General features: G+C 40.4%; 1 protein-coding gene across 1 annotated transcript; it reads right to left on the bottom strand.

Moving 5' to 3' along the window:
* Positions 1-6,214: 6,214 nt before the first annotated feature.
* On the bottom strand, positions 6,215-13,127 carry LOC142256515 (phospholipase A2 inhibitor 1-like). Its single transcript, XM_075328243.1, has 5 exons — positions 13,044-13,127; positions 11,455-11,571; positions 11,151-11,297; positions 7,945-8,091; positions 6,215-6,692 (listed from the first exon to the last, which is right to left on the bottom strand). Exons 1-5 carry the CDS (start codon positions 13,090-13,092, stop codon positions 6,541-6,543), a joined length of 612 nt encoding a protein of 203 aa, XP_075184358.1. The 5' UTR covers positions 13,093-13,127; the 3' UTR covers positions 6,215-6,540.
* Positions 13,128-13,512: the final 385 nt, after the last annotated feature.

Raw genomic sequence — 13,512 nt, 5'->3', positions numbered from 1 at the left:
CATGCATACATACATACACACAAATACATATATACATACAAACATACAGTACATACACACATACATACATACATACACACACACATACATACATACACACACATACATACAGTGCATACACACATACATACATACAGTACATACACACACACAGACACACACACACAAATACACACACACATACATACATACAGTACATACAGTACATACACATACACATGTTTGCTTGTAAAGTGCATGAAAAATTGGGAATCATCAGTAATTATAAGGTGTGTTATTAACAGAGGTACTGTAAATTCTGGAAATTTTCAACTAACCAGATGGCTAGTGCCAGTGGTGGTGCTGCTGTTGCTTGAGGCTCCCACTAGAGAGAACCTCATATATATATATATATATATATATATATATATATATATATATATATAGTTAGGTCCAGAAATCTTTGGACAGTGACACAATTTTCGCGAGTTGGGCTCTGCATGCCACCACATTGGATTTGAAATGAAACCTCTACAACAGAATTCAAGTGCAGATTGTAACGTTTAATTTGAAGGTTTGAACAAAAATATCTGATAGAAATTGTAGGAATTGTCACATTTCTTTACAAACACTCCACATTTTAGGAGGTCAAAAGTAATTGGACAAATAAACCAAACCCAAACCAAATATTTTTATTTTCAATATTTTGTTGCGAATCCTTTGGAGGCAATCACTGCCTTAAGTCTGGAACCCATGGACATCACCAAACGCTGGGTTTCCTCCTTCTTAATGCTTTTCCAGGCCTTTACAGCCGCAGCCTTCAGGTCTTGCTTGTTTGTGGGTCTTTCCGTCTTAAATCTGGATTTGAGTACGTGAAATGCATGCTCAATTGGGTTAAGATCTGGTGATTGACTTGGCCATTGCAGAATGTTCCACTTTTTTGCACTCATGAACTCCTGGGTAGCTTTGGCTGTATGCTTGGGGTCATTGTCCATCTGTACTATGAAGCGCCGTCCGATCAACTTTGCGGCATTTGGCTGAATCTGGGCTGAAAGTATATCCCGGTACACTTCAGAATTTATCCGGCTACTCTTGTCTGCTATTATGTCATCAATAAACACAAGTGACCCAGTGCCATTGAAAGCCATGCATGCCCATGCCATCACGTTGCCTCCACCATGTTTTACAGAGGATGTGGTGTGCCTTGGATCATGTGCCGTTCCCTTTATCTCCAAACTTTTTTCTTCCCATCATTCTGGTACAGGTTGATCTTTGTCTCATCTGTCCATAGAATACTTTTCCAGAACTGAGCTGGCTTCATGAGGTGTTTTTCAGCAAATTTAACTCTGGCCTGTCTATTTTTGGAATTGATGAATGGTTTGCATCTAGATGTGAACCCTTTGTATTTACTTTCATGGAGTCTTCTCTTTACTGTTGACTTAGAGACAGATACACCTACTTCACTGAGAGTGTTCTGGACTTCAGTTGATGTTGTGAACGGGTTCTTCTTCACCAAAGAAAGTATGCGGCGATAATCCACCACTGTTGTCATCCGTGGACGCCCAGGCCTTTTTGAGTTCCCAAGCTCCCCAGTCAATTCCTTTTTTCTCAAAATGTACCCGACTGTTGATTTTGCTACTCCAAGCATGTCTGCTATCTCTCTGATGGATTTTTTCTTTTTTTTCAGCCTCAGGATGTTCTGCTTCACCTCAATTGAGAGTTCCTTAGACCGCATGTTGTCTGGTCACAGCAACAGCTTCCAAATTCAAAACCACACACCTGTAATCAACCCCAGACCTTTTAACTACTTCATTGATTACAGGTTAACGAGGGAGACGCCTTCAGAGTTAATTGCAGCCCTTAGAGTCCCTTGTCCAATTACTTTTGGTCCCTTGAAAAAGAGGAGGCTATGCATTACAGAGCTATGATTCCTAAACCCTTTCTCCGATTTGGATGTGAAAACTCTCATATTGCAGCTGGGAGTGTGCACTTTCAGCCCATATTATATATATAATTGTATTTCTGAACATGTTTTTGTAAACAGCTAAAATAACAAAACTTGTGTCACTGTCCAAATATTTCTGGCCCTAACTGTACATACACATACATACAGTACATACACACACACACAAATACACACACACATACATACAGTACATACATACACATGTTTGCTTGTAAAGTGCATGAAAAATGGGGAATCATCAGTAATTATAAGGTGTGTTATTAACAGAGGTACTGAAAATTCTGGAAATTTTCAACTAACCAGATGGCTAGTGCCAGTGGTGGTGCTGCTGTTGCTTGAAGCTCCCACTAGAGATGAGCGAACCTCATATATATATATATATATATATATATATATACACACACACACAAATATATATATATATATATATATATATATATACACACCGTATATTCTGGTTTGTGAGACACACTTTTTTCTCCCCAAACTGTGGGAAAAATTGGAGTGCATCTTAAAAACCGCATATGGCTTACCGCTGCAGCAGTGGTGGTGCAGGGTCGGATATACAAAGAGCTCATATGGGGTGTCATTGCAGTTGAGCAACTCAGGAGGGTCAGTGTATGGCAGCAGAGGGTCAGCGATAGTGCGAGATCATGGGGTACCAATGATCTGCTGGACGGGGGGGGTGTCATGGCTTGAAAGGGTCAGTGTGTAGCAGTGGAGGGCCGGCGATACTGCAGGCTCATGGGGTGTCGCGGCAGTGCACATCATTAAACTGCAGGCTGCTTTGAATCTCCGGCGGTTGACGTGATGGACTTCAAGAAAATGGCTGCGGAGGCCAATCTGTGCATGCACCTCCTCCACAACAATTTTCTTGAAGTCTCTCACGTCAACCGCCGGTGATTCAATGGAGCCCGCCGCTGTTACACCCCGCGAACTCTCAGTAACACTGACCCTCTGCTGCAGCACACTGACCCTCTTGAGCCGTGACACCCTCTCCTTTGAGCCCACCGGCAGATCAATGATACCCACCGTCGTGACACACCATGATCCTGTAGTATCACTGACCCTCCGCACACAGTCTTGAGCCATGACACCCTCTCCTCCAAACCCGCAGCATCACCAACCCTCCTGAGCTGCAACACTCCCTCCTCCGAGCCCGCAGCATCGCCTTCTCTGCCTCCTGTGATGTTCCTGAGTTACTCCACCACCACTGCTCTCCCCTGACGAGCTAATATAAGAGGCACTAGGATTATAAGACGAACCCTCATTTCAACAGTAAAAAAATGTTTTTTACTATTGTCCTCCTTCAAATTTGGGGTGCATCTTAACGAAAAGTATGATATATATTATACTAGCTGTACCCTGCCACGCTTTGCTGTGGCACATTCTCGTTTAACGGATAAGAAATGAAACAGAAGATACGTTTCCAGCAAGAGTTTAATTTTTCAACACTTGTGGGTTTACAATGTTTTTGGTTTTACCATCAGATAAAAAGATTGTCTGGTTTGCCAACCCTAGAGCATGCAACATACAATTGTCCATGGCTAAAGCAATCCGTATGTGAATATAGACCGCGCTATTCTAAAGATTGACCCTGAGCTTTGTTGATAGTAATTGCAAACGCCGATCGAACAGGGAATTGCATGACTCCGGAATGTCTGACTAAAGGCCTATCATTCACCCAAAACCCCTACCCCCCTAGGGCTCTTATCTAAAATAAACACCAACACTGCGTGACATTGGATATAAAGGCCACAGCAGCCCCATTTATTAATAACAAAACACAGGCAATATAACAATACAAATCTTCATTGAAGAACACCCGAAAAGGAAGGGGGGGTACCTGAAGGTTGACCAAACTGTTCCTTGCAACATTGGCCCACCTCCTGACCCTCAGCCGCAACACACCGACTCGAGAGCCCTGGCCAGATGTTGCCCACACCATGTCCCGCTGAGACTCAACCCAGCAAGGACCCGTTTCACCAAACATTTGCACCGCTAGAGGTAACCCGCTCCGGCACTGGGTTCCGTCCTCTCCTCTGTGCAAAACCCCCACCTTCAGACACCCCCCTCCTTTCCGCCGCTGCGACAAATCACGATCTTTCTCCTCTTCTCCGTCGATGTTGAATCTACCATCAGGGCGGGCGGGCAGGAACGATTCCAGTCACCGTCCAGGTAGGAATAACCACCCACACCCTTGACCTGACCTATATACGACCCCTCAACAGCCCCACCCCCTGACCAATAGAACTGACCCCTAGTCCTAACTGCCCCTTAGTTACCACCCCCAGATTTCCCGCTCAAACTAAACTTTACATTAACCCCTTACTGACCCTATGGCCTGGCATCCCTCCTAGTCATGCTGCCCTCCTTTGAGCCCCTTTGGGGCAGCAGTCCGGGCTACTCTCTGTCTTGAATTGAAACAGTCTATCGGATGGAATAATGGGAATTCGAGGAATGAGGACATCTTCACCTTTGTAAGGTTCCGTCAAAATCCTTGCTTCTATTACGTTACTTATCAATTTTTTGACTGCAAGCCGTGTGCCGTTGCAGTGTTTTGGCTGATTAATATTTCGTATCATAGTAATGGGCACACCGATGTGCGATGGTACTCCCAGGAGATCAAGTGAATTCAAAAACTCGGTTGGATAGTCAACTGCATCAACTGCTGTATAAAAGTACCTTGGATAGGATATAAATACGGATTCAACATTAGAATAATGTAGAAATCATCTTCCTAGATGGCAATAACGTGATTGCTGACCATTTTTTCCACAGAAAAAAAATCTGCGAGGGGACGGTCATTTTTTGGACTATTGAGCGAGTGAGAAAAGTAGTGTCAATTTCAACTTTTGGTGTTGTTGATCAGCTGTAGCAAGTTTTCGCTTCGCTCCCAGCATATAATTTTTTTTCCATTCCAGTCACAGAAACAAAATCTATGATGGGACGGTCATGTTTTGGACAATCATCTGTCAATTGAGTGAGTGAAAAAATGACCGTCATTTTGCATCTCTATACTGTTGGCGTTGTTTCGCCTTGATTCCAATCATAGAGCGAGCGCGGCTGTTAGTCTAGCATGAACAGTTGAAATTATCCGCGGTTGTGCGCATGCATGGATCGTGATGACGCAGCATATAGTGAGATTGTCATAGAGCGCGGTTGTCAGCCTACTGTGAACAGTTTAAATTTTTCACAGTTGCGCACATACGTGGATTTTTCGCGGTTGCGGGTATGCATGGATCGCGATAACTCAGTATATAGCGCGGTTGTCATAGAGTGCGGTTGTTAGTCTACCGTGAACAGTTGAAATTTTCGCGGCTGCGTGCATGCATGGATTTTCCACGGTTGCGCATATGCGTGGATCGCGATGACACAGCATCAGCGTCAACAGTTGACATTTTTTGCGGTTGCGCGCATGCGTAGATTGCGATGAGTGGACCGAAACATTTATGGAGCTCGGAGGGACATTGCGTCAAAATTTTACAACAATCAGTCTAGGGAACTTTCTGAGATCTTTACAAACGCACGTAAACGCATTTATTTTTATATATATATATATATATATATATACACACACACTTTTATATATATATATATGTATATATATATATATATATATATATATATATATATATATATACACACATACACACATACATATGTATATATATATATATATATATATATATATATATATACACACACACATACATATATATATATATATATATATACACACACACACATACAGTATATATATATATATATATATATATATATATAAAATAAAAATATTGTAAAAATGGCATAAATATGAAACAAAAAGATATAAAAAAACCCCCACATAAAATACATAAAAAATAAAAGTCCAGGAGCTTCACAAATATATCACCAAACCTGTTTATTTTTATTTTTTTTATTGTAAATAGAACATAATTTTAGTAGTTGATCATATAATATCATAAGAGTAATTTTAAATCTTCTTTATATTGAGTGGTCATTATAGATTTTAATAGACAAGTCAGTAAAAGTCAAGTTTAATAGATTGAGGTGAAAGATTGGTAATTTTGTCCTTCGAGATAATTAATTATTTATTAACACTAGAAGTCCTAGAGAGGGGTCATTTAACATTTCTACCTTTGGAACCCAGAGACAGGTCCATTGACCTGAAGGATTTTAGCTAACATCCTATAATCACCATCTTTTGTTCTGTAATTAAGGCCATTACTGTCGCACCACAGGAGGTTGTTGTTTTCCAACCTCCTGTGGTGCGACAGTAATGGCCTTAATTACAGTTTGGACTAAGGGTCATTTGACCCTCTTTCGGGACTTCTGGGACTTCTAGTGTTGAAGATAACAGCCTATCACCACTTTTAGGTCCAAATGACATCAGTAATATATTATAAAATTCCTAAAAATTTGACACATTCAATTTGCATTGAAACGATTCCTTCATCCGTTATCAACACAGAATGTTTGGATATAATGTCATTCACTTTCAAATTCAATACTAAATTTATTACCAGTAGAAGAATATTTACATGAAAAGTGTTGATTAGGTTCCTTAATTCCATTTTATACAAGCTTCATAGTTACTCATACTTCTCCCCTCCAGGTAATGGGCTTTTTGTGCACTTAAATATTGTTTGATTGAGTAATTGGGCTCCAATCAGTTGACTTAGGTCCATTTTGCATCCCAAGGCAGACATGCAACCTTTAAGTGAGTAACAGGCTACAAATCCATCTGTTAAAAAAAACATATTCCCAATTGTGATAGCAGGATCTATAATAACTATCTCTTAACTCCATTTTGAGTGAGTGTACGTGTATTTCTTCCCTCTGTGTAATGGAGTCCATGAAGAGCCATGAAGAACTGTGATTTCTTTGCTTAAATTGAAATGTGAAACTTAAAGGGAAGGTCTCATTTTTTTTAATTTATTTGTTTTTGTATTAATAATAGTGATTATGAAATCAAGTAATTTTAGTACAAAATTACACTCACTGTTTATTTAGTTTTTATTTAATTCTAGTTTTACTGAAGCACTGGGGGCTGCCATCTTGGATTTGGTGTTTTTAATGACAGTTACTCACCTCCTTTATGGCAGCGCCCAGGGAATAGAAGACAGTTGTCGGACTGCGACCCTATACTGTAACATAGAGAAGGCGTCTGCTGTGAAATGGATGTGCCCCCTGGGCTGTCCAGATCACAGCAGAGGGAGGAGATCAGCGCCATCTTCATGGAGCACACAGCATATGCTGTGTGCTCCCCTTTCCCCCTTTGTGAGTATCGGCACCGGGCCACCGCCCCTCCACCCGCCACCGCTACCGTCTCCAATGATACTCCTCCCCTCACTCTACCCCACCCCGCTCACCCCCCTGCAGATGTGTTTTTATAAAGAGCGGAGCGAAAAACCTGCAGATGTGTCTTTATAGAGGGCAGAGGGGAAAAACCTGCAGATGTGTCTTTATGGAGAGCGGAGGGAAAAACCTGCAGATGTGTCTTAATGGAAAGCGGAGGGAAAACCTGCAGATGTGTCTTTATAGAGAGCAGATGGCAAAACCTGCAGATGTGTCTTTATGGAGAGCGGAGAGAAAAACCTGCAGATGTGTCTTAATGGAGAGCGGGGGAAAAACCTGCAGATGTGTCTGTATAGAGAGCAGAGGGAAGAACCTGAAGATGTGTCTGTATAGAGAGCAGAGGGAAAAACCTGCAGATGTATCTTTATACAGAGTGGAAGGAAAAATCTGCAGATGTGTCTTTATAGAGAGTGGAGAGAAAACCTGCAGATGTGTCTATATAGAGAGAGGAGGGAAAAGCCTGAAGATGTGTCTTTATAGAGAGCGGAGGGAAATTTCTGGTTTGAACTGTACATTAGTTAGGACATTGATGTTCTCTAGTCTTAGATTGATCTCTAAACTCTCCAAATCCAGTTGTGTTATTGTATTCTCTCTAAATTTTATAAGAATGGTTGTGGGATACGTTTTGTAAGGATTACCTGGTTCCAAAAATTGCCCAGAAAATGTTACACAATTATCGTCCTGTCCTCGACACATCATTTCATTCTGGGGGATACATTCTTTTACAGTGTTTGGCTCATAGCAGCTCGGACATACAACTCCATTAGGCTCATCATCTTTTGGCACTAAATTATAATTAAAAAAAAATATACAGCCCAGGTTTAAATTGAGACATACAGTAAAAACAGGATTTGGCTGAAATGTCATGAATGTTATAATTATTTATTTTCTAGCTGTAGTACCTGGAGTTGCCCGGGATAATAACTGTCTCTCTGTCTCTCTCCCAATCTCTATCTGTCTGTCTGTCTCTGTCTCTTTCTGTCTGTCTGTTTGTCTGTCTCTGTCTGTCTCTTTGTCTCTGTGTCTCTGTCTGTCTCTTTCCTTGCCTGTCTCTATGCATGTATGTCTCTGTCTCTATCCATGTCTGTCTGTGTCTATCTCTCTGTCTGTGTCTATCTCTCTGTCTGTCTGTCTCTGTATCAGTGTCTCTGTCTGTCTCTCCCTATGTCTGTGTATGTCTCTCTCTATCTCTGTCTGTCTATCTCTTTCACCGTCTGTCTCTTTCCAGGTCTGTCTTTCTCCATATCTGTCTCTTTCTCCGTCTGTCTCTTTCTCCGTTTGTATCTTTTCTTGTCTGTCTCTTTCCCCATCTGTCTCTTTCCCTGCCTGTCTCTTTCCCTGTCTGTCTGTTTCCCAGTCTGTCTGTTTACCCGTCTGTCTCTTTCCAGGTCTGTCTCGCTCCATATCTATCTCTTTCTCCGTCTCTGTCTTTCCCCGTCTGTCTCTTTCCCCGTCTGTCTCTGTCTCTTTCCCTATTTTTGTCTCTTTCCTTATTTTTGTCTCTTTCCCTGTCTGTCTTTTTCCCTGTCTGTCTTTCTCTTTCTGTGTCTGTCTCTCTGTTTCTGTTTGTCTGTTTTCCTGTCTGTTTCCTTGTCTGTCTGTGTCTGTCTCTTTCCCTGCCTGTCTCTTTCCCCGTCTGTCTGTTTCCCCGTCTGTCTCTTTACCCGTCTGTCTTTTCCAGGTCTGTCTCGCTCCATATCTGTCTCTTTCTCCATCTCTGTCTTTCCACGTCTGTCTCTTTCCCCGTCTGTCTCTGTCTCTTTCCCTGTTTTTGTCTCTTTCCTTATTTTTGTCTCTTTCCCTGTCTGTGTTTTTCCCTGTCTGTCTCTCTCTTTCTGTGTCTGTCTCTGTTTCTGTTTGTCTGTTTTCCTGTCTGCCTGTCTGTTTCCTTGTCTGCCTGTGTCTGTCTCTTTCCCTGTCTATCTGTGTCTGTCTGTCTCTTTCCCTGTCTCCCTCTCTCTCAGCTTTATATATTAGATTTCTCAAAAAATATTGAAGCATCATATCTAGATATGAAACATGGGTAAGGGGTACTTTGCACGTTGCGACATTGCTACTGTGATGCCGTCGGGGTCAAATCGAAAGTGACGCACATCCAGCACCAGTAACGACGTCGCAACATGTTAAGCCTAGATGCACCAATAAACGATCGCAAAAGCGTCATAAATCGGTCATCTGTGTAGCGTCGGTAATTTTTATAATTTCGCTGCAGCGACAGGTACGATGTTGTTCCTCTTTCCTGCGGCAGCACACATCGCTGTGTATGAAGCCACAGGAGCGAGGAACTTCTCCTTACCTGCCTCCACCGGCTATACGGAAGGAAGGAGGTGGGCGGAATCTTTGCGTCCCGCTCATCTCCGCCCCTCCGCTTCTATTGGCCGCCTGCCGTGTGCTGTTGCTGTGACGCCGCACGACCCGCCTCCTTAGGAAGGAGGCGGGTCGCCGTCCAGAGCGATGTCGCAGGGCAGGTAAGTGCGTATGAAGCTGCCGTAGCGATAATGTTCGCTACGGCAGCTATCACAAGATATCGCAGCTGCGACGGGGGCGGGTACTATCGCGCTCGGCATCGCTACCATCGGCTAGCGATGTCGCAGCGTGCAAAGTACCCCTAAGAATTATACATATAATCATATAATTTTGGACTCATGCAAACATACAGGCAAATAAGTTCTTAAGAGATGCATCTTAAAGGGACTCTCTCAACTGGCTTTTGCTGCATAATCTGAAGACAGTAGGAGATAGTAGTTTTACTTATCAAGCTTTGTGTTGTTATTTATATACATTGAAGGTTTTATTACTTCCTGGACTAGGTCTGACATGCCAGCTATTCCAACTCTGCCTTCTCCTCTGATAAGCAGTTCACTGTCTATATACATTGCATACAGAGAGCTGTGATGTGGGTGTGGTAAGCTGTAGTAAGGTTGGGGTCAGCTGTGTTGTGGATGGGGTTTGCTTTCTGGAATGCTACATCTAAGAACTCTCATTGCGTCACAAGGGCTGCAACCAGTAAACTAAGTGATACATTGCTGGAATCAGGGTCTCTTCTTCTACATTATGCTGCTCTTAGATGAGGCAGCAAAAACCTGTTGACAGATTCACTTTAACAGGGGGGGTGACAGTTATGAATAGGTTGAAAATAACTAGTGGATCTCTTCACAAGTCCATGATTAGTGGTCTCGGTACAGCGCCTGCAATCTTCTTGCAATCACTCCTCCTTCCATGCTCTCTGTGAATGACACATCCTACATTATCCACACAGTGTCCTGTATTGGGGCAGAGTAAAGTACAGTAACGTGCATGTACCGGAGTTCTTTGGCCTTTCCCGCGCCTGCGCATTACAGTACTTTGCTCTTCCCACAACGAGCAGAAAGAATTGCACGTGCGCCGGACCCCGATGGAGGACTGTGTGTGGATGACATAGGACTCATCATCTATATGGAGCAGTAATGGAGGACGGTGACTACAAGAAGATAGGAAGTGACGGACTGAGATCAGCAACTCTTATTGGACTGGACCGACCCAAAGATAAGTATACTAAAAGCTGTTTTTATGCTATACAGAGTGGCTTGGGCGTTTATACAGTGTGTCCACCCATATCCTGTCCACCACCATTAACTTGAGAACGGCAGCAGCTATAAGTACAGAAATGGTGTCTAGGTATAGTAAAGTATCGATACGCTACGCAATGAAACCACCTATAGTGCCACCTGGGGGAAAACAACGGAGTTAGTATTTTTATCTTGAAAACGGAACGAGATAGAGAAAAAAAAGGGAATTACAAAGTTGTAGGGCATCATCAATCCAATACGAATCAACTTCTTTGCTTCTTGTTTCTACTACTTACTTTCAAAGGATTGATTATTACAGTAGTCTGTATCACAACACTTTGTGCTGACCATAAGATAAACGTAATTGTTTGCCTTTCCATAAGGTTTTTCATCACAAGGTATGTTACCAGAACATCCCTTGTATATCGAGCGAATGGTTTTATCTGGAAAACAAAAATTCATTTGATGTGAAAAAGTTAATATCACTATGTATTAATTATGATTGTTGAAAAACGATTCAAAACTTGGACCTCTTAAAATAGCATTTAGATATTCTCAACATATAAAAAACAGCAAGAACATGAAAAAAAACATACTTACGATTACAATATTCCTCAGAAATTGTTATACATCTATCGCCCTTTGGACATTCTATTGCTTCTTGCTCACATGTATCTGAGTTTCTTTTTCGACCATGGTAGCATTTCAGAGCTGCAGCTAGGATTTAAATACATTTAGTATTTCAAATTTAAGTTGGATATATTGATATCTACTACAGATAGGAAAGACGATATTTCGTGTTACTGCCATGGGTACCAACACACCCCCATAGAATAATACTTCCAGTTAATACCTTCAGTTCTTTATCTGCAAATGTCAACATCTTACTATAAGAAGCCATGATTGACATCTTCTGAAAGGAAAGAAATATTTGATATTTTGACTATACAATGGATAAAGAGCCTTGAATTCTAAATCAGGACTATGGTTTGTACCCACAGCGGGACCATAAGCTCCAGAAACCTAGTTGGTTATGACATCATAAAAACTAAAGTTATATTTTCATACCAACCTCAGGAATAAAAATGTATGCTTATTGAACAGTGAATAATAGAAAAGAAAATGTCTATTGGAAATATATTAAGGGTTTTATGCATTTTCCTAAAATAAAAGGAAATAAATATTTGATCATTTGACTATACAATGGATGAGGATTCTAGAATTATAAATCAGGACTATGGTTGGTACCCATAGCAGGACCATGAGTTCCAGAAACCTAGTTGGTTATGACATCATAATAACTAAAGTTATATTTTCATACTAACCTCAGGAATAAAAATGTATGCTTATTGAACAGTGAATAATAGAAAAGAAAATGTGTATTGGAATTACATGAAGGGTCTTATGCATTTTCCTAAAACAAAAAGAAATAAATATTTGATGATTTGACTATACAATGTATGAAGATCCTAGAATTTTAAATCAGGACTATGGTTTGTACCCACAGCGGGACCATAAGCTCAAGAAACCTAGTTGGTTATGACATCATAATAACTAAAATTATATTTTCATACCAACCTCAGGAATAAAAATGTATGCTTGTTCAACAGTGAATAATAGAAAAGAAAATGTCTATTGGAATTACATGAAGGGTCTTATGCATTTTCCTAAAACAAAAGGAAATAAATATTTGATGGTTTGACTATACAATGGATGAAGATCCTAGAATTTTAAATCAGGACTATGGTTTGTACCCACAGCGGGACCATGAGCTCAAGAAACCTAGTTGGTTATGATATCATAATAACTAAAGTTATATTTTCATACCAATCTCAGGAGTAAAAATGTATGCTTGTTGAACAGTGAATAATAGAAAAGAATATGTCTATTGGAATTACATGAAGGATTTTAAGTATTTGCCTAAAACAAAATACTGCTATCAGTTGAAAACAACTGAAAGCTACATGCAAATTTCCTGAAAATGTTTCCTAAAATTTTTATACAGATTATGCTACTATAGTCATTTGACATGTCTCCATGGTTTTGATGAATTTGTGCCAACCTCTTGGTCTGTAAACATCAAACATACTCCCAACCTAAATTTATACATTATAGTATATTTCTTACACTCTTATTGGCCAAACTTTCAAACAAGGCTCACAAATTTGACATGTTATGAATTTACTTACCAATGGATATTAAGAAGTAAAGAAGGAAGACACTTGTAACAGAGTTCATTTGTGCTTTTTTACACTATTGTAAATTATTTTGTACTTAAACTTCTCCACGAAAGTGTCTTATACTTGAGAACTGTGATTTATATAGCGTTAATGTGCTTGGGGTCAATAAAATATAATTGTTTAGACTTTGCATGCCAAATTAATTTTCCTGTTATCTGATCTGATCATTATCGGAGGCCACATGATTCTTACCAATGTACACAAAACATATACTGTTTACTTTAAAGGTTTATTCATTCTTGCAAACCATGCTAGTAAATTCTGTATTTTTCAGATTTTATATATATACAGAACAGACCAAAAGTTTGGACACACCTTCTAATTCAAAGAGTTTTCTTTATTTTTAGGACTCTGAAAACTGTAGATTCACATTGAAATCATCAAAACTATGAATTAAAACATGTGGATTGAAATACTT

The sequence above is a fragment of the Anomaloglossus baeobatrachus genome, chromosome 11 (genome assembly GCF_048569485.1).
Source record: "Anomaloglossus baeobatrachus isolate aAnoBae1 chromosome 11, aAnoBae1.hap1, whole genome shotgun sequence".
Classification (NCBI taxonomy): domain Eukaryota; kingdom Metazoa; phylum Chordata; class Amphibia; order Anura; family Aromobatidae; genus Anomaloglossus; species Anomaloglossus baeobatrachus.
The sequence above is the reverse complement of the archived record's forward strand: the minus strand, read 5'-3'. Positions and strand labels throughout refer to the sequence as shown.